This window comes from Alligator sinensis, unplaced genomic scaffold (genome assembly GCF_000455745.1).
Source record: "Alligator sinensis unplaced genomic scaffold, ASM45574v1 scaffold215_3, whole genome shotgun sequence".
Taxonomy (NCBI): domain Eukaryota; kingdom Metazoa; phylum Chordata; order Crocodylia; family Alligatoridae; genus Alligator; species Alligator sinensis.
In genome coordinates this window covers 1,209,895-1,230,669 of record NW_005842175.1, presented here as the reverse complement: position 1 = coordinate 1,230,669, position 20,775 = coordinate 1,209,895, and the positions used below count along the sequence as shown (strand labels likewise).

The following is a 20,775-nucleotide window of genomic DNA, read 5'->3' as shown; positions in this document are numbered from 1 at the left end:
TCAGGTATGCACACTGTGTGTTGACTACGGCTATCTGCACATGGATATGTACACCTTTGTTCCAGTCAGACCTCAGAAGACAATATGGCCAAAAGGTTTTTTCTGTCTAAGAAGTGACTTCAGAATTAAGACAACTAAGACCAGGAAGCTACTCTTTAAATAATGTACAAAAAAAAAATTAAAAAGAAGCAGCTGAAAGACCACTCAATGATCTTGTACAGTACCTTCCAGCCCCTAACATCTATGCATCTACGGATCTATGAGAACCTACATGAGGTAGGTAAAGCTAGCTCCTTAGCACTGGCTTATTAAAGCAGAACAGATATTAAGTGACACTGTTATTGATGGATAACATGGCCAGACTTGAAAACAAACCACTGTCATAAGTACATGTTAAATTTTCATGAGCCGATTTGGCTCTAGCACACTAAACCCAGCAGACACTGCCCTTGGTTCTCGCACCACGTCTGACACAGCAGAGAGCAGACTGAGCTTTGACCACATTGGTACAACTTAGATACAAGAGCAGCCATAGTGGAGCGTTGTTTCACTATCCCTGCCACCACTCTCCTTATAATCAGACACGGGTGTGGGCTGACATAGGAACTACTAAGGGACAGGTATTTTTGCTGGAGATCTTAAAAAAAAAAAAAAAAAAAAAAAAAAAAAAGATGCTTTAGGCCAGAAGTTTTGCTGCTGTTTCTTTTGTTCATATCTATCTTTGCTCAAAGCCATTATGGCAGCTATGTGCATAGTGCAAACAGAAATAAGCCAGAAGAGGATATGTCCTGTTTAGTCTCTCCCAATAAGGAGAACAGTATGTTTCCACACACTACCTTGGCATGTGGCAGAGATGCTAATAAGTCAAAGAAGCAGAAACGTAACTTTCTTTCAGGTGGGTGGGGGCAAGCGGAAGAAAAAAGCAAGTAATGTTGGAAGATTCAGCTCTGAAATTAAAAGCTATTTGAAGCTGCATTCATACAGCTTCCTATAGTGCAGTGTTTCCTGATGAAATGGGCCTGTCCCTTTTTTCCCAAGCAAGAATAGCCTAAAGATCTGCAGCTGGAGAGAAGCAGTCAGCAATACAGGGACAGCAGCAGTTTGAAACAAGAACATTAAGACCATCAAACCACAGAAGCAAAGAACAAGCTACTTCCTTCCCCCACCCCTCCCAATACCTAAATATCGCCTTGCTGGCAGTACAGTCAAACTGAGACAAAGAGACACATGCAAGGGTGAGGTTAATTTTATCCTTTACATATCTGCATTCACAGAAAAGATCTAGTTCCACTGTGCCTGCTCCTTGCCTCTTCAAAAATTAAGTGCATTGGCAGAGCTGTGCTGCTCAGCAGTCCCAACAGAGTGATCTCACTTGCTCCCTTATTCCAGTCTCATCTATGCCCCAAAGAGGCTGCCAGCCCTTTTGAGGATAACAAGGGTCACACCCAGCCTCTTGCATTCATTTTAATACAGGAACCAAGCCCGTGTTTAGACTTGAGTGGTTAGCAAGCTAAGGTGACAGACCCAACAGATTCTCCCCAATGCAGGTCCATCAAGTGAACCTTGTTTCTTACAGCACTGCCTCCTATTGCAATTCTGAAATTAAACTTAATCAATGTTTTCAATTGATGCACAGGGCAGATGCGAATCTGGTTCCATTCTCAGTAGTAAAACTCTCTCTGCAGGGCTAATAGGAAGAATAGATCAAGCATATTTGACTTGAAAGAGCAAATTGGGAAGGAATAGATTTTCCCCAAGGTCTGTCAGCACTGCTAAAGTGTCTGCTGAACTGGAACAGACATAAGGTGCCAGGATTGGTGTTCTGCTCTGAACCCAGAAGGCACAAGAAGGATAAGCTAGATGAGCTAGAGAAAATGTTTAAGTATGGGGTAAAGGCTAAAGCAAAGCAAAGCAAAGCAAAGCAAAGCAAAGCTCAGTTCAGAGATGGAAGGCAGATAGTTTAACCATCAGTCAGTCCATCAGCCTGCTGCAAGCACTCTTCAGACTGTGACACTGATTTGCAGTTAAGTTCCTGAACTGTCTGCCACTCCCTGCTCAAACATCTGATCCCTGCTGCAAGCCTAGCCTCAAGCTTTCCCAACCCCCTCCACAGGAAGGATAGGGAGAAACACCCTCCATGCATCTCAGAAAGAGAGCCCCACCAGCAGGAAAGAGAGAGAGGAGCCAAGAACAAAGCTGAGTTGTGTTTATGACCTTTCCAGACATCTTCATACCAGAGGTAGTTTGCCATTATTTTCTTCTTCTCTAGGATTAGTGCCCAGCTACTGTCCAGTGCAACCAAAAGGATTTTAGCCCTTCACCCTAATCTCATGACTGAGGAGAATCGCTAGTCTGTCTGGCCAGCTCATTTCATAAGTGGGCAGAGTCCTGTTTTAGGCCAGACTGGCAGGACCATCTTTCTCAAAACAGCACGTTGCTAGGCTGGGTTTCCTCCTTCTACCCACTTTTAAATGGGTTATTCCACCCACCCCCTGTTTATTATACTCATGAATCACAGGGGTAACTCTTTGAAACAGAAAGGACATCTCACAAGACCTGTGAAATAGCCATCATAAAGCATATGACGGGATATATATTTCCCATCCTTGTTTAAACACACTTCCTACCATTAGCTGCAGATCCTGATAATGGCTTCCTATTCCAAATAATTTATCTAGAAGATGTAAAATCTATTTTAAACATTATCTGGTGGCTTTATAAGGAGGAAGAGGGGAAAACATATATACTCATTGTTCAGCAGTACAAAGTACCACCAACCCCAACTGTGAGGGTGCAAAGGGATGGGGGCAGCAGGGGTTACATACAAAAACCAACAACAGAATTATTCTGTAACCCAGAAAGACCCAGTGCAAGAGGTCCAACCTATCACCTCCCTCAGAACTCCCCACACCAGGGACAGGTCGTGGGGTTGGCAGAGAGGTTTAACACCAACTCTGCACTTCAAGGTACTCCCCCTTACAAAAAAAAAATATCCATTCTGTAGCAGGTGCTTGTCTGCCTTATTTTCCTGGAGGGTCATAAGTGGCCACAGAATCAGCCAGGAAAGAGCTGATTCTAGAGACATAGCATGAGTGAGCTCCTGCCATGTGCTATCCAGGATGGGACACTTCATCTCCACTGGGGCTGCCAATCCAGTTTATGCCCTTTCACAGAAACTGGCTATTGAAACTATTTTTCTCTGGGTAATTAGGCAGCAGGTATCTAAAATATCCTATCGGAAGGATATTGTCAGAGCCAGACTCCTGACATTTGGAGACGTCAGATAAGGGAAATAAATGGAGAAGGAAGTTGTGGAAAAGAAAACGGCAAGTGTGTTTTTTCTGCATTCTTGGAACTATAGAAGATCTAGATTGATTTTCTTCCAGGACTACAATGAGGGGGAGGTGAAGAGAGGTGTGCACACAGAACACTAAAGAATCCACTTTGTGCTTCTAAGAGATACTGAATGCCAGGATTTGCCAGTAATGCCTCCTCCGATGCCAGCCCTGACCAGCCGTGCTGTAATTCTACAATGGCAAACAGGAACTAGTTTGGAGCCAAACAAAATTGGAATCCGTTTCTTCAAAAGCAGTCTCTGCATTGAACTGCTACATTACTGCAGAGACAAAATCATCTTATGTCCCCAGAAGTCTCTGTTAAAGCTGAGGCTGTCAAGGATCAAACCTTGCATACCATCTGCTTGTTAAATGCAGAGGTCTGAACAGGAACTGCAGAATCAGTATAGATTCCAAATCTTTATTCTCCAATTTAAGTGAGATTTCTATCCTGCCTTATCCAAAAGGTACAGAGTAGCTTTAGTGCACATACAGATGTCCATGCAAAACCAATCTTTATACCTTATGACTCCAGATTATGTACAGATACCTTTGCCATTTCCAGGGAAGCAGGCCAATGACAGCATTGTGCTGTTCTCCATTTCTTTCTTTCTTTTTTTTTTTTTTTTGGGGGGGGGGGGGGGGGGGGGGGGGGGAGAATGGGAAGAGAACCTGCCAGTTACGTGGATTTCATTACAGTTACAAATACATGTAGACAAAGGGCATTTGGTACTAGAGATTAGGACACACATTCTGAAAGCCTGAATCTCAGACAGAGATTAAAACTCCAGCCTGGCACTATGCTCCCTCCCATTGAGGTTTGCAGACGTGGGAAAAGGAAGCCAGATGTTAGGTATACATGATTGGGTTTTGTTCTTGTTTAGCTCAGTTTGGATCAGGCTTCCTGTTTACTGCTTTTCAGTGTCTCTTCTTTTTTAGCCAAAAGCAAGTTAATGGTATTCAAAACATATTCTCCAAACAAAGACATCCAAATGCCAAAAAGCCAAACATCTCCCCACAGCATTCTTTGAAAGCTTCACTCTAACTACAGGGATTGGCTTAGCTCAGGGAGAAAGTCCTGAGCATTGAGAGACGGAAGCAACAATGGTTTTCCACAGGACAGCTTGGCATTAACGTATGTATATGTTGGAGTTGGCTTCAGCATTTACGCCATTTGTCCGAGCTCAAAGGAAAAAAAAAAAAAGTCTTAACTTACATAGATGAGCCCTGAGTAGTATCTCTCCTTCAAGTTGTGCAGTACAGAGGCCTCATTCAGGCAAGTCAGCTCTGCCATATCTTCCACTTTGGAGAACTTTGGTGGGTTCATTTTCTGGATGTCATCCTTGTTTACTTTTATTTTCTTCCCATTCTCAGCCAGCTCCACTACGGCCTCATCACCTGCTTCCTCCTTAATGCTGGCTGCCTCGAACCCGTTCTTCTCTGATGGGACCCATACCAGCTTCTTGGCCGCCCAGTCAGCCTGAGCCAGGGGGTTATTAATGAGGTTTTTGTCCACATAAAGATACTTATCGACATCTCTCTGAGCCATGGTGGTTTATATTGAGGGACCTGTAAAAACAGCAACAAAAATTGTTTTTAAAACTCAAGCCTTAGAGATAAAACAAGCACTTGCTAAGAACCTTCCTTGAGTTCCTGGCCTTCCCCCACTTTAATTTTACATCTACAATCTCATCAAGCTTTTCAGACGAGATGACGGAAAGAAATGTACACTTGAAACAATTAAGGCATTAAGCATTTAAAAACCATTATTTGTTAGAAAAAAAAGTCACCAACTGGAGTCAAGGCTACAGGTGCCAGGTGTTTCCACCGCAGCACTAAGAGGTATAAGTATCAGGTAGTTAGTACAGTAATTTGAAGTAAGATTGGATTTCTAAGCTGATATCACCAAACACTAGACTGTGTGCATAACTCTAAGTGTTTTAAAACCCCTTTTTGCTCTTTCCTCTCTTTCACCGCCACTCCAAAATCCTTGTGTGATTTCCGAGGTCACCGAAGGTATGTTAGACTACAAATATCCTGACTCGTTACAAATGCCATGTACTACCCAAGCTGACATGCAAGTGGCACTTTGTTCCCAGAGTATTCCAAGATCATTTTAATAGCCTGGTTAAAACCTGCACTTGATATTTCCTTAGCCAGATATGGGGTAACACTGAGCCCAGAGGTCTGGCTTTACCTCAGTTTGTACTCATACCATCTTCAGAAGGAAAGCCCTCAGAGACATTGGTTCCAACTGCAGAAACCCTCTATTTAAGCAGCATCAAACATAAGATTGCTACAAAAACATGATACATCTTTATGAACACAGTTACAGAGCTGTGGTCCAGCAATGGAGGTTCCTGAAAACTGTATCAGGAAATAACTGGGGGATTTCTAAGAGTGTGTACCAAGGAAGGCAGTTTGGATTTAATGGTTCTAATTTTGATGAAGCATTAGATGCGTTTCTGCCAAAGACATTCTAGTTCATAAAATGGGTTTTCTGAAACAATTCTAGTGCTGCCTATCAGTTAACCAAATGAACAGCATACACCTAGGCTCACTGGCCAAAAACTATTTCACAAAAGCATTATCTTCTGGGATTCTGGTCACCAACACATCAGTCATTTAAGAGGCCCTTAACTCAGATTTTTATTTTGTACAAGTTCAATAACACTTTTTTCTTCCTTGATGAACAGACGGAGGGAGAAGAATACATGCATTGACCATGCATGCAACAGGAGCCTGTCAGCAAATGTAGTCACTCTGGTTTTCCTTGTAGACAGCTTCCAAACAGTTGTTTACATCTGGTATTTGAACAAGCCTGCAAAACCAAATACTCAAAAGTACTAGTGCAGCAATTTCCCCAGGGAAACAAAGGGTGTTGAATAGCTTCTGCAGTGAAACCCCTAACCTCAAAAGTGAACCAGGATCAACAAAAAGCATTGCATCTTTGTGTTGCAAGCACATGCAGCAGCTAGTGAGGTCTGGAAAAATTTCAGCTCTGACAAAAGCTGGATACTTAGGCTCAACCCACTCACTGGTTAAAACTTCCCCACATACATGCAAACGGTTAGCTGTACTAAACTTTGTACTGAATCCTGAACTCACTTCTGCTCTGCAAGTGCAGAGGGGAGTTTTCATTGCTGGTTGAAAAAAAAAAGTCCACAAGTAACAGCATCACTTGGACTTGGAATTAAAGTACAGACCTTGCTGAAGATCCTAGCCAGAGATCTTAGAAAAGCAGAGACTCCTTATGCCTGAAGAAGGGTGCTTGTGCCTGAAAGCTTGCCAAGAACTTCTTTCCAACTACTCAGTTGGTCTAATAAAAGATATCACATCTACCTAAAGAAGCTTGCTAGCCAGAAATCTGACACTTTAACCCCAAATACATGAAGATGCTGATGCTTCCCACCCCAGTGACCAAGATGGCAATTCCCAGAATCACTTCTCCACCCGTGGATTTTCACATAAAAAACAAAAACAAAACCACGTAAAGATTTGTATTCCAGTAAGCTCAGCCTCCAGAAGGATCTGTTTTCAGCAATGCTCCACAGTTTGACAGCTACAGGCTCACGCTACAAAAAACCCACTATGCTCTGGGCCAAGAGATGCTGGTAAAAGACACAGAGCTCAGTCCAGTTGAATTTCCTAGAACTAGTGAAATGAAGCAGACATCCCAACTTGCCGCTTTGGTTCTGGGGAGGCCACAAACTAGAATTAACAGCAGAGGGAGCAAGACAATAGTCACTTCTTACAGGTCACTGTTGGGGAGGACTCCAAGTGTTTACATTTGCCTGCTCACATCAATAGTGGGAATTCAAAAAAGCAAAAAGTTTTGCAGTACTCTTGCCTGACAAACAAATCCGAGGAGAGGACAACACACACAGCTGGGACTCAACCTTTTAGCCTATCCTCGCAACCAAGAACACTGGTACTACCAGGAAACTGCTATTAATGAAAAACTGGGCCAAATCACAGACATTAGGCAACAAAGGATTCAACCTGGTTTCCAAGTTCTGGCATTCAAAATATACTCCACCTGGAACAAGTTAAACTGAGGTCAAGTTTATTCAAACCAAAAATGCAAGGAGTTAGGAGTGCACCAATAAAGATGTTCTTGGTGGATAACCAGCTACGGATATTAACCAGCCATATCGACTGATACCAATCCAATAACCAATATTAACTGCGGGTTGAGTCATGCTGGGCTGGACAGCTCAGCTCTGCCAGCCCCTCCCCACCCGTCAGGTCTGCAGCATTCAGCACCTTTTACAGTGCCCGCCCTGGCCCCAGCCCGCAGTCTGTGTCAGCACCTGGGGCACCGCAGCAGCTCCTCCACTCCAGCCCAGCCTGCCGGTGACAGGATGGGGGTGTATGCAGGGTCACCCCGACTCACGGGAGAGAATCCAGGTGTCCAGGGGACCCAACCCTGTGGGCAAGAGGGAACCCAGGTGTCCAGGGGACCTGGCCAGAAGGCATAATTAACAGAGAACATTAAATCAGCTACAACAGCCCAAAAAACCCTGATAGCTGATAATGTACATTTCCCTTTTATCAGTGCCAATCCAATAGGCAACCGATATTTTAGCGCACCTCTATGAGGAATTATAAACTACCTTGCTCTAAGAAAAATAGAGACTCTAGAATCACAAGTAGGGTCTTCGCGATCTGGTAATATTTTAGGCCCAATTTCTTCAGCAAGGCACCAAAGAAACTACCTACCACTGGCCAGATGCAGAAGTTGAGTAACAGCTTTGGCAATCTCATGCTAGCTGGCCAGCACATGCCTATAGATGAGATCATCATTGAAACGCGGGCCTCTTTCATCCTGCTGTCAAACACTTATAGCACCAGACCACACTCCAAGACAAGTGGTCTCAGAGACTACAAAATAAGTTGAAGAAGACTGGTGATTCAGCCAGAAGTCCTGAGAACCTCAGACAGCTGTAGATATTTGCTGCAGGTCCTAAGCAAACCAAGGGGTTCAAGCAAAGAAAAAAAAAGGAACTTGAGTGTTCATTGTGTTCGTGATTGTATCAGGTTTGGCAAGGCAACAGCTGTACTCTAACCTCCATTACAGAGTTTCCTGTAAATGCTACTCCAAAGAGTTGCCTTTTTTGGCTATAATCAAGCAGGACACATCAAGGGCTGTGCACTTGAACTAAATTAGGATTCTTCAGGAAATGATGAAACTGAAAGTAACTAGCTTAATCCAAGGAGCTCCACATACAGCCTGAAGTTCATATTCCTGACTCCCTTTCTACAGCTTGGAGATTCATACCCCCTTCGTGGCCAGGGCCAGGGGTAAAGATGAACACTTTTTGACTAGGAAATAAATGAGACCACAGGGAGTTTCCAAGACACACCCTCCCTACAGCACAGACCCTTTCATAGGATGTGAAGGCAGGCACAGCAAGGAGACTGCCCCAACCCCTTCCTTCAGCGATTCTTTTTTCTTCTGTACATCATACACAGGAACACTGAACTCATCAGGCAGTAAGGGCAAGAAAAGCTTGTCACGCACAAGATGGTTATGATAGCTGGCTGGAGCTATGGACCAGGAGGTATTATGGTATACTTCCAGTCTTACCCATCCCACCTCCCTCTCTAGTAACCATACTACTGAGGTCATTCCAGGATGACTGCTTTCTCTGGTTTTCCGAGGTAGTTTTGGGCCTGCTAAAAGAGCCCTATCTTTTGTGCGATACAGAAGCTAAATCGGAAACCCAAAGCAGAAACAAACATGTTCCTGTGCTGCTGCTAAAATCATTGCAGGGATCAATGTTGTTTGCACCTCATATTTTAAGACACCCTTCAAAACCATCTGTAAGCAGCAAAAAAGGACAATGTATTTTGTTGTTTCAGACTGCTATTGATGTGCTCCAAGAAGTTTCCTGCATCTGAGGCTTCATAGATGTTAGGATCGGAAGGGACCTATTAGAGCATCAAGTCCAACCCCCTGCCCTGGGCAGGAATGAGTGCTGGGGTCAGATGACTCCAGCCAGGTGTCTATCAAATCTCCTTTTAAAATACCTCTAAGGAAGGAGACAGCACCACCTCCCTTGGAAGCGTGTTCCATATTTTGGCAACCCTCACTAAAGAATTTTTTCCTGATGTCTAATCGGAATCCTCTCTCTTCTAGTTTGTGGCCATTATTTCTAGGTCCCCCAACGGGCACCCTGGTAAACATTGTACCCCCTACTTCTTGCTGGATGAGTTTAGCTTCTACCAAAATAATGCAGATGCTCCTGCTGCCAGGGTTATTCAGCAGCCTTTTGCACTGAAGAAGCCAATGAGTTGAAAAAACAGATCACTGCAAGAACAATGCCCATGAAAGAACCCAGTTCAGTGAGAGATGTGGTACCTAGTTACATTTTAAAGCTGGTCATGCTGAAGTATTCAGCAAGCTTAATGCCAAACCCCCATACACAGCTAAGCAAATAAGATTTGAAACTTAGAAGCACAACTCCTGAGACACTTATGGCTGAATATTGATTTCACTTGCCTCAAATCCTATTTGCTATTGAAGTTCATGTGATAAATGCATACAGAATTTACATCATGTTTAGAAACCAAGAGAAAAAAAAATTAATAAGTGTGCTGAGCAGGTAACCCCAGGTTGTGGGAAATGCCCCAACTGGAAGCTGGAACAAATTTGGAAGTAGTTTGTTTGCTCAACGGTTTACGTTTTGAGTGTAAAAGATGACGCGAGACAGGGACATTTATCTTTATGCGAGTCCTGGAATAATTGACATTGTTCTTCTTGCTGCAATATCATCTTATAGGAAAGGTAAAATGTGTCAAGATCATCCTCTTTTCGGTATTTAAAAGTCTCCTTCCTAGTATTGTTTTCACAAATGATGCACGAGGAAATGGAATGTTATGCATCTCTTAACCCAGTTGTTCCCAGACTGCAGTCCACGGTAGTCTGGAGAGCTGACTGGTCAAATGTTGCTTCCTTTCTCTTACCCAGGTGGCAAATTCCATTGAGAAAAAAAAAGCTGAACACATGCGTTTCCCATATAAGTAATTGTAGTTACCACAAGGATGTCATGCTGTTGCAGAGGGAAGGGAAGTGGTCTGCAGTCATAGATTAGAAGGGAGGTGCCCACAAGATATTTATTAATATGTAGTCCAAACTTTACCAAAAAAAAAAAGTTTGTGAATCCCTGATGTCCATCTTTCCCTCCAGATTCTTCTGTGATGAGTGAACTAAACATTGGTTTTCAGTTAAGACATTAGCTATCCCCTACAGAGCTGAGAGGGAGCATGCATATGTGCCTCAAATTGTCCGAAAGAAAAAAAAAAAAAAAAAAAACACAACAGCACTTAGTTGGCTTTAGTCTTGCTGCACATATACAGGACTGTGGCTCATGCATTAAAAGGTTCTCCTTCCCACATCTCTTTCCTCCAGAGTGGCTGCTAAGTGCCCATGAGATTGTTCAAAGCACCTTTGGCAACCTGAAAAAAAAAATCTAATATGTGCCCCTTTGCTAAAAATGTTTCCTTTAGCTTTCAGTATTAGGGACTGTTTTGAGACTCTTAAAAGAATAGAAGCAATCCTGTTTGCAATTTAATTTTCCAGAACAATTTGTATTATTTCCATATCCCCCTCCTCCCCTTCAGCCCCATGTTTACTCTGTCAGCAGCCACAGAACTGTTATTTCTGGGATTGAGCCACTGCTCAATGGGATGGCCTTGAACTACACTGATCAACAGCAACCATCTAGGTAGAGACAAATGCTGAAACCAAGTGAAAATACTCAAGAAGGGCTAACACTAGCAGGAGTTTTGCCATCTGATTTACCGTAAGGCTCAAATTAATGCTGATTAGACCATTAATAACCTGGACATCTTTCCAAAGTGCTGTAAGACCTTCCTATTTGGGCAGGCATTTAGTCGACAGAGCTAGGCTGGGATATTATTTTGGGGAATCTCCATTTTATCTGTATACTCTAGCTGCCTTTTAAGTTGGTTTGTCCTCTCATTTGTTCTCCCATTTTAAAAGTTATTCTGTTCTCTTCCTTGAGTCTTTCTTGGAAAGGGAAGTGTATAAAACAAATATAAATACATAGTATTAAGCCAAGAGATTTGCTGGTTTGAACTTTGCAGGCCGTCACTAACCGAGGATCACAGGCCAGTCCCACAGGTTCTAGGACAATTTCTGGGGGGAAAGGAATTACTGTAAGGACACAGAACAGTATGTCCTTATCAATTATTTTTATCTTGACAGGATTCTCTGCTTGTGAGGTCCTGGGGTAATAGGGGATATAAAATACTTGGACAGAAACACAATGTACCCTCTGAAACAGCTCACTGTGACGGAACTTAGATGTATGGGCTCAGGCTTGGAGTCTGCATGAGGAAAGGAAAAAGTAGAGGTGATTTTTCTGGAAGCTTACCTTTATTAAATTTAATAGTGTCTTGCTGCTTGGATAAAAAAGGCTCATCTTTAATTTCATGGGAAATGACACTTGACACAAGATGTGTCTAGAGGCTTTTGTGCTAGTGTTGCAGAAAAAGGATCAAGGAGAAAAGGAGAATGAGTGTTAGTTCTTCTCTCTCTCTCTTCTTAAAAAAAAAAAAAAATATTTAAGGTAAGCAGCAAGCTGTGTAAATCCACAGACTCCCTTTAAAAGCGTGAACGGCACCAATTAGAGCTGTTCAAATATTGGAAGAGGAGTGACTCACCTGTTCTTTGTTGAATGAGCCTACAAACTATCCTGCTGTAACAGCCTTCTAAGTGCATTGGCTCAGGACTGTCTGAGGAGAAGAACAAAATCCAAGTTTTGTTGACAAGACAAGGTTCTGCACTGCAGAACTGGAGTGTAACTGGTCAACCAAAGTACAACTCTGATCACTGCTAAAAATCTATTCCTCAATGGAAAGCTTGAATTATTTGGTTATTTCGAGTGTTTAAACAATCTGACCTTGAAGAGAGTCTGGCTGATCTGAAATAACATACACCAACAGTACATGCAGGCAAGAAGCCCTATTCCAGCCTCTGATCTGAGCAGTCTCATTTTTTTGGCTTAATTTTGCTAACTGAATTATTTCTTTTCTTATTTGCAATAATAAATGTATTGAGCATAAATTTATTAAAATCACAGAAAGATAACTATACTTAAGAAATTTAATTACACAGCAACTGCCACCTAACTAGAATGTACGGTAGGTGGGTTTGAGGTAGCAAAACTCTTTAAGAATAACTTGCAACTACCAACGAGCAATGGCAGCTTATTGCCAGCATGCACCTTCCCAAGGTTATTGAAACGCCTCAGCTCCTTATGACTGATTAGTTCAGACAGAGGCCTCAGGATTGGATACATCAAGATGTCTAGAGAGGGAACAATACACAAAGAGTTACCCCTGACCACGAGAGACAATAAAGTTCTGGTTGCCACTGGAGAACCAGTTTGTTGCAGCAAAACATGAAATATCAAAATTTCCTCTGATAAAATGCAGTAATTCTCAGCTAGGGTGCCATGACACCTCAGGGTGCCTTAAGATCCTTTCAAGGGTGCACACAATGTTAGCACTATTAGGTGTGCAAATATAATTCACAAGATATATTCCGAGATTTCAAATAGGAACCCACAATATTTAAAACATTTTGACCTGTTGTGGCTTTTCCAAGTTCTTTGCAACATAATTGTTCTGTTTTTTGATTACAGAAAGAAAAATAAGTCAAAACTAAGAGCTGGCATGTTCCAAGAGCTGCCTTGAATCTGAAAAGGGTGAGAACTACTACAGTAATCAGAGGTAGGATGCTGAACATCTCATATAATGTTCATAGCCAACTGAGTGATAGAGATGAAACAATGGGGAAAAGTAGATGTACACATAGCTGAAAAGCCAGATTTAAAGAGCAGTAGTTATCACTGAAGCTAGATGGATGTATTAAGGGGAGGTTCCACAGGATATTTTCCTGGCTATGGCATTTTTCAATATTTTTATAAATTAGAATAGAAAATGAGGGTTGGAAGGGGCCTCAGGAGGTCATCTAGTCCAACCCCTTGCTCAAAGCAGGACCAGCCCAAACTATATCATCCTAGCCAAGGATCTGTCTACCCAGGTCTTAAAAACCTTCAAGGATGGAGAGTCCACAACTTCTCTAGGTAACCTGTTCCAGTGCTTCACTACCCCCCTAGTGATAAATAATATCACTAATATTTAACCTTAACCTCTCTTGATGCAACTTGAGACAGCTGCGCCTTGTTCTGTCATCTGCCACCACTGAAGAAAGTCCAGTTCTGTCCTCTTTGGAAGCACCATTCAGGTAGCTGAAGGCTGCTATTGAATTCCACCCCCCTTGGTCTTCTCTTCTGCCCAGCTCCCTCAGCCTCTCCTCATAAGACATGTGCCCCAGCCCCCGAACCATTTTTGTTGCTCTCCACTGGACTCTCCAAATTTGTCCACATCCTTTCTGTAGTGGGGGCCCCAAAACTAAATACAGTACTCCAGATGTGGCCTCACCAGTGCTGAATAAAGAGTATTAATCACTTCCCTTGACCTGCTGGCAACACACCTTCCAACGCAGCCCAGTATGCTGTTAGCTTTCTTCAAAACAAGGGCACACTGTTGGCTCATACTCAGCTTATTGTCCACTGTAACCACCAGGTCCTTTTCCGCAGAGCTGCTCCTTAGCCATTCGATCTCCAGCCTGTAGCACTGCATGGGATTGTTCTGTCCTAAGTGCAGGAATTTGCACTCATTTGTCCTTGCTGAACCTCAGATGATTTCTTTTGGTCCATTCCTCCAATTTCTCTATCCTATATTGTAACGCCATCATAGACCAGACTGCACCATGACCTGTTTCATGGATGTTTTGTTCCCTGCTTTGAATGTTTGAGAATTACTTGGATGACTAATAGCAACTACACTTAAAAGTTTACAAACTACACCAAACTAGGAAAAGTTCCAAGCACTTAGGAAGACAGGATTAGAATCAGAATTCAATTGAGTCAATTTAAATCACTGATTTAAATCAGCAAGTCATAAGCCTCGTGTATTTTTTAAAATCAATTTTCCCACTGTATTTTTTTTGGTTTTTAAAAGAAAGGTCTATTTCGTTGATTGATATAACAACTAAAACATGTTGATTTACAATTAAATAGTTTTACAGTAGATTTGGTACATGCATTTCCTAGGTCTACAAACTAGGTGTATAACAATCCGTGATTTCTGCTATTGTAATCACTGGCCTTGAATGCTGCAGTACTGTAGTTTAAAGACATGGATTGAGCACTTGAAAAGTTAATGTTTACATTTCTGTATGTATGCAAATGGACTAAGGAAGGCCATTTAATTGAAATAGCCAGAACCATTCAGAAGCAAGGGGGTGGTAGTTACTGAGCAGATGGTTATTTTTCCATGAGCTAGACAATAAGCCTACCTAACAGGTGCAGAATCACAAATATCCATAATCTGAGAGCTAAGGTAAACAGAGCTTAGGTAGAGAAAATAAAACAGGATTCTGATAACATCCAGGTGGGTTCAGTGGATATTCCTAATCAAGGAGTACACGTGATAGTATCTGAGTATCTGCTGGAGTCAAGAGGCCAGGTTCTAACATCCATGATGACTTAATTAATTCTTTGCATCCAGTAGTATAGTCCCTGGATAGGCGACGCATGGGGGAAGGAAGGGGGACGAGGGCACATGCCCTCACAGATTTCTGTGCTGATGGTGGGGCATGGGGTACAAGGCTGCAGTCCAGAAGGAGCCGGGACCTGGCAGCAGTACAGAGTTGTAAGTGTTGAAGGGAGGAGGGGGTGGGGAGGACACGTCATCTATGAGTCCCTGCATCCCTTGCAGGATCAAGCCTCTAATACAGTGGTCGCTAACCAATGGATCTCAATCCACCGGTAAGATCTTGGAGCCTCTTGCAGTAGATCTTGGAACCTCTTGGAGTCTATCTGAGGCTGGGGTTGGGGTCCGAGTGCCCGCGTGCGGGCATGTGCATGCCTCAGCCCAGTAGGCCAGTCCATGGGGGAGGGAAGAGGTGCGGGCTAGATCGAGGCCCCTGCAGTGAGGGGCAGTGCGGCAGAGGCAGGAGCAGGGGTAAGTTGAGTGAGGCCCCAGCTGGATGGGACTTACCTGCTGGGGAGGTGAACCCTCCGAATAATTTTTTCTCCCTCTGCCTCGATCTGCGCCCCCCCCCAGACTTACCTGCTGGATCGCGAGCTGGGGGTGAAGAGTGGCATCAGTGCACAGTAGATCTTGGGTTGCTTTTAAATGCCAAAGGTGATCTTGTATTTTAAAAAGTTGGAGACCACTGGACTAATACATAAAATTGTGGCAAAATTTTAAAGCTTGACCTCAGATGTTTTACCCCCATTCGTATATACAAAAATCAGTCTTTCACTCCAGAGTGTTTAGTAGAGACTCATCGACTCAACATATTTTATTTAAATGATTTTAACAGATCATAATAAATGTATACCTTAGCCTATGCTGTATTATAGTTTAATTAAATTAATGCTAAATTAAAGTTTAATTTTAAACTGTTTTACTTTGAAAACAGGGAAATAATTATAATTTAAATAAAAATATATTTTTTAATTAATTTATATAAAAAAATCCCATCTTTTTGCTTTAAAAAAAAAAATCATCGATTTTTATCCACCCTGATTGGAATTCAACATGACCAAGGCAAACCAGAGAAAGAATAAGAAATAAATAAAATGCAATTCAATAAAGAGAAAGTGCAAAGTACTACACTTTGGTAGGAATAATCAATTCTACAAATACAAACTGGGGAATGACAGGCTAGGCAACTGCTATGCAGGAGAGGACCTAGGGACTATAGTGAACCACAAACTAAATACAAGTCAATGTCATACTGGGGACTGGGGGGGCAGGGAGACAAACTACTAGAAGGCACAGTATACAACATGTCAGATGTAAGACATGCAAAGTAATCCTTCCACTATGATTTGCACTGACAAAGCCTCAGCAGTATCCAGTTTTAGATGCCAAGCCTGAAGAAAGATGTAGACCAGGGGTAGGCAACCCCTGGCACAGGTGCCAGAGCAAGGCACATGCACCTCAGGGTGGACAGTGGGGAAGAGGCTGGGACTGCACTGCCACAACAAGGATCAAGCCCCTTGCAGCTCCTCCATCATTCGCTCCGGCACATCAACATCTTACAAGTTGAGGTTGCCAGTATTTTTGGCACCGTGCCCAAAAACCTTGCTGAGCCCTGATGTAGACCAACTGGAGAGCCCAGAGAAGATGAACAAAAGTGATCAGAGGTCTAGACATCATGATCTGTGAGCAAAGCTGGAAAGAACTGGGTGAAAAAAAAAAAAAAAAAAAAAAAAAAAAAAAAAAAAAGACTACATGATAACAGTCTCCAAACATGTAAAAGGATGCTATGAAAAGGAAGAAAAGTTGTTCCCCACACCCAATGGAGAAAGGCCAATTAGTAACGGGCTTAAAGTATACCAAGGGACAGCACGGATCAGCCTTTTTTAGCCAGCATGTCACATTTAAGTCCAATGTATGATACAGTGCTACTCTAATAAATCAGCCACCACTGCTGCCCAGTGCCTCTGAATCCCATCACCAACGTGATGTGGCAACACCAAATTTGGCAGCACTTATTCCTGCACTTCCCTTGGGCCCAAACTCTCAAGCCGGCACCAAACCCAAACTCCCAACCCCTCCCCCAAGTGCCACTCCAACTCCCATCACCAACGCCCCTTTAACTCAGCCCCTAGAGCTCATGTGCCAGACATACTGGCCTCCCATACCACTAGTAGCACACATGCAGCAGGTTAGTTACCACTGGGTTAGGTTTCTAGGAGAAAGCTTTCTAACTGTAATGATAACAAGGCACTGGAATAGTTGAGATGTAGTTGATCCTACCTCGGTGTGGGGAGGAGTGCGGGGGGAGTGGTGGACAAGACGGCCTCTCTAGGCCCCTTCCAGCCCTGTAATCCTATGCCTGATACTGGAGACAAAGCCAAAAATCTTAATTCACTGCCCCCATTACGTAATGCTGACCACCACAGCGGGGGTCGAGGCAGGCGTTCCATCCTGATACCCCTCAGACTCTGAATGATATTGAACTATGCTCATCTTCGCATTGAGGGAGTTGTCCTGTTCTTCCCAGCTGAGCTTTTACTTAAGATTCACAGTAGTCATTACTATTGTTCCTTTCCTTTCTAGCTACATCCTGACTCATACAGAAGACAGAGCAATTTCACAACTGGAATGCAGACGGCTGGCAGTTATTGTTGCAAATTCAGTTCGATTGTATTATTGCCCAGACTTGCAAGCTGCCACATTTATCGACTGTAAATTAAGGCAGGGGTACCCAAACTGTGGGATGCATACCCCTGGGGGTAGGCAAGACATCTCGGGAGGGGGGGTACACACAGGAGAAATTGTTTAATGGTGGATTTAATTTGCATTATAATAACAACTGGCATTTAACAGGTTAAGCATATAAAATGCATGCTGGTAGGGGTACCTGGATAGCTGGTAAATCTGGAAGGGAGTACGCAATACGAAAAAGTTTGGGAACCTCTGAATTAGGCACATTCAGCATCAGAGTGCCCTCCTACTACAGAGGTCCCTCAGAAAGAACGCAACAAGGAATATGTGTATTCAACATGGTACACAGTTAGCACTTAATACACACATGTGAATTGGTCTATGACTAAGCTAAACACAAATGGGAGAGAAAGAAAGAAAAAGAAAGAAAGAGCAAGCTGAAAGGGACTTTGTGCCTTATAAGGATAAAACCTCCTAGGTCTCCAGGTTGGGGTGAATACAAGGTAAATATTTGCTTCTACATGACCACCCAGACAAGTCTCTTAGTCTAATCCCAAAATCTGGTAACTCCAGGAAGCAGAACTCCCATACTCTAGCATAAAGTCTGACACTCTTGTTTTACGATACTGGAGCTTTCAATGGCAAATCCTAAGAGCCGCGAAGAACCACAAAGTACAATGGTAAGACTACGATTACAAATTAAAATGGGTGCTTGCAACAGTTGCCTTTCCTGCCATCAGAAACTAAATGCTATTGGAACGAAAGCTCTCTCCATGCCGGAGTCAGGTGATGTGGAGGCAGCATGACCAAACATACCTAAACTAGCGTTACAGGGGCGGCTCAACCCTTGGTCTGAGAGCCAGATCAGGCCCCCAACACTGGACTCCCACAAGTCTGAGGAACTCTGCAGGCTATGGCCCTGTGCACTAGATCAGGCCCACCTGGCCCCATGCCACTCACCTGGCCCTGCGGGGGCCGAAACATGGAGCGCTACTGGTTTAGATCACTCAGGGAACAATGCAGTGGTACGGGCATCAACATGGGCTGTAAAACACACGCATATACATGCTCCAGTGGCTTCACTGCTAAAGCTACCAGAGCTAGCTAGACTACAGCTAATGAGGCCAGGCCAACCAATGCAGCAAAATCACACCTCCTGCCTGCAGTGAAGACAAACCCTGTGAACTGCATTGTGTCTCTGGGTATCAAGCCTAACTAGGCTTTACAGGCACATGCACTGGTGTTTGGAAAAAACAACTGCTGCTCCCAGGGGAGGTGCACCCTTGTGTTGAATTCAAGTTCAATTTTTAGAACAGCAAATCTCGCCTGGCCGCCTCCCAACGCCATTCGCTTGGAATATGTATTCCAAGCTTACAATCCTGCATAATATCCTTTCTGCAACTGTTGTTTCTCATTAATGCATGTACAGTACATGCCTTCTCAGCAGAGGAGAGAATTCCTCTCCTGGAGACAGCGTGCCCACAAGGAAAACATTCCAGGGGGAGAGCGCATTCTTCGTGACCACTCACTGGAGTAATCCCACTTAAGGAGACAGCAGCAGTTTAGAAAGCTGCAGCCCATCCCTGCCGCTCAAGCTGTTTTGCTGGAAGACTTACCCCAGGAGACAGTGAGCTGCAAGAGTTTTGATCAGATATGCAGAATTCCTCAGGGACACTCCATGAGAGGAAGGGTTTTTTTCAGTGTTTTAGTCCATACTCCTTATCTCAAGGTCACTTCCCATCTCTTCCCTAACACACTGCCTTAAGGTTAATAAGACAGTCTTAGCCCTAATCCAATCAGGATTTTCGGGGTGCTTTAAAAGAATAAAAGAAATTCTCTTAGGGCTTGCAGTCCTCTATAAGGTATATTGTTTCCTTATGTTACAGGACGGAGTGGGAGTTGAGTTTTAGTTCTTGCTTCCAACTAGGGTACAACATCTTACCAGAAAAAGAGAGATTACAGCCATAAACAGTCATTCTTGTTTTCACATCAAGCAATTGGATGGGACAGTCACATTAGAGAACTTGCCTCTCAAATCAATAATTTATATATTTGTATTTTCTGTCCATAGAGGAAAGAAAGCAAGCACATTTAAAAGATCCTTTTCCCAAGTAGCTCAGATGGATCATTGATAGCATCTGCTGAGTGTGACAAAAATCACAGTGAAGATAAGGCCTGGTTAGGGGCTTCAGTTTTGATTTCCAACAACCAGTTTGTATGCAGACAGTCAGTGGGAGACTACCTTTTGAAAGCAGAAGTAAACACCAAAGGAAACAACCACAGTAGCGTCCAATAAGGCTATGGTGAAAACCACCTCATCATCTATCAATACCAAGTTCATGATGGAGGTCAAGACGTTTAAATATATTTACTGTAATACCACCTCACAATAATCCAACACCAAGGCCTTACATGCCTCCCTGCATACTTACTTATCCATCTCCCCACAGGTATGGGTACACTTGATCATTTTTATTTCAGTTTTCTACATTAAGACTTTCATTGCTCACTGCACCCTTCCCTGCCTACTTCATATTTATAGTGAAATTTCCTCTCCCCACCTCATCTCTTGCTACATACCCTCTCAGTGTCAAATACTTTCTCTCTAAAAAAGGATAAACTATGCATATAATAAGCATTGCTCGATCTTTTAGAATTGCAGAAATTGTCTAATATATAAAAGTGCACTGGTACATATCAGATCGGCACCAATAACAGGAAAATTAACATTATTAGCAATTGGCTTTTTTGGCCAATAATGTCATTGATAAATGCTGTGTGCATGCATAGAGATGTAGCATGCTCACAGGCATATGCTCTTCTGCAGCACACAGTTGGACAGGAAGGCCACCCAGCAGCTTGGAGAGCAGCATCCAGCTGGTAAGTCTGTGGGGGGCAGATCAAGGCCCCCACGGTGAGGGAGGGAGTGGGGCAGGCACTAGTCAGCCAAGGCGGTGAATGTGACCCTGAGGCAGGGTGCAGGGCAGAGCTGCAGGCAGCTTGTCCAGGGGGCATCTCCCCGCAGCTGCATGCACCCCCAGGGGAAGCAAGGGGGACATGTACCCCCACCCCCGATTTGTGCACAGGGTGAGTGGCCTGCAGCAGTGGCGGCACTGGGAGGAGTGGCTATGGGGAGGTGGGGGTTGCCATAGCCCCC

At 43.4% G+C, this 20,775-nt stretch overlaps 1 protein-coding gene across 1 annotated transcript in view; it reads right to left on the bottom strand.

Moving 5' to 3' along the window:
• MYH9 (myosin heavy chain 9) overlaps window positions 1-20,775 on the bottom strand; it is a 92,618-nt gene that overhangs the window by 64,026 nt on the left and 7,817 nt on the right. The window contains exon 2 of the mRNA XM_006025981.2: window positions 4,552-4,904. Coding sequence (XP_006026043.1) covers window positions 4,552-4,884 — 333 coding nt within the window. The 5' untranslated portion in view covers window positions 4,885-4,904. The remainder of the gene's footprint in view (window positions 1-4,551; window positions 4,905-20,775) is intronic.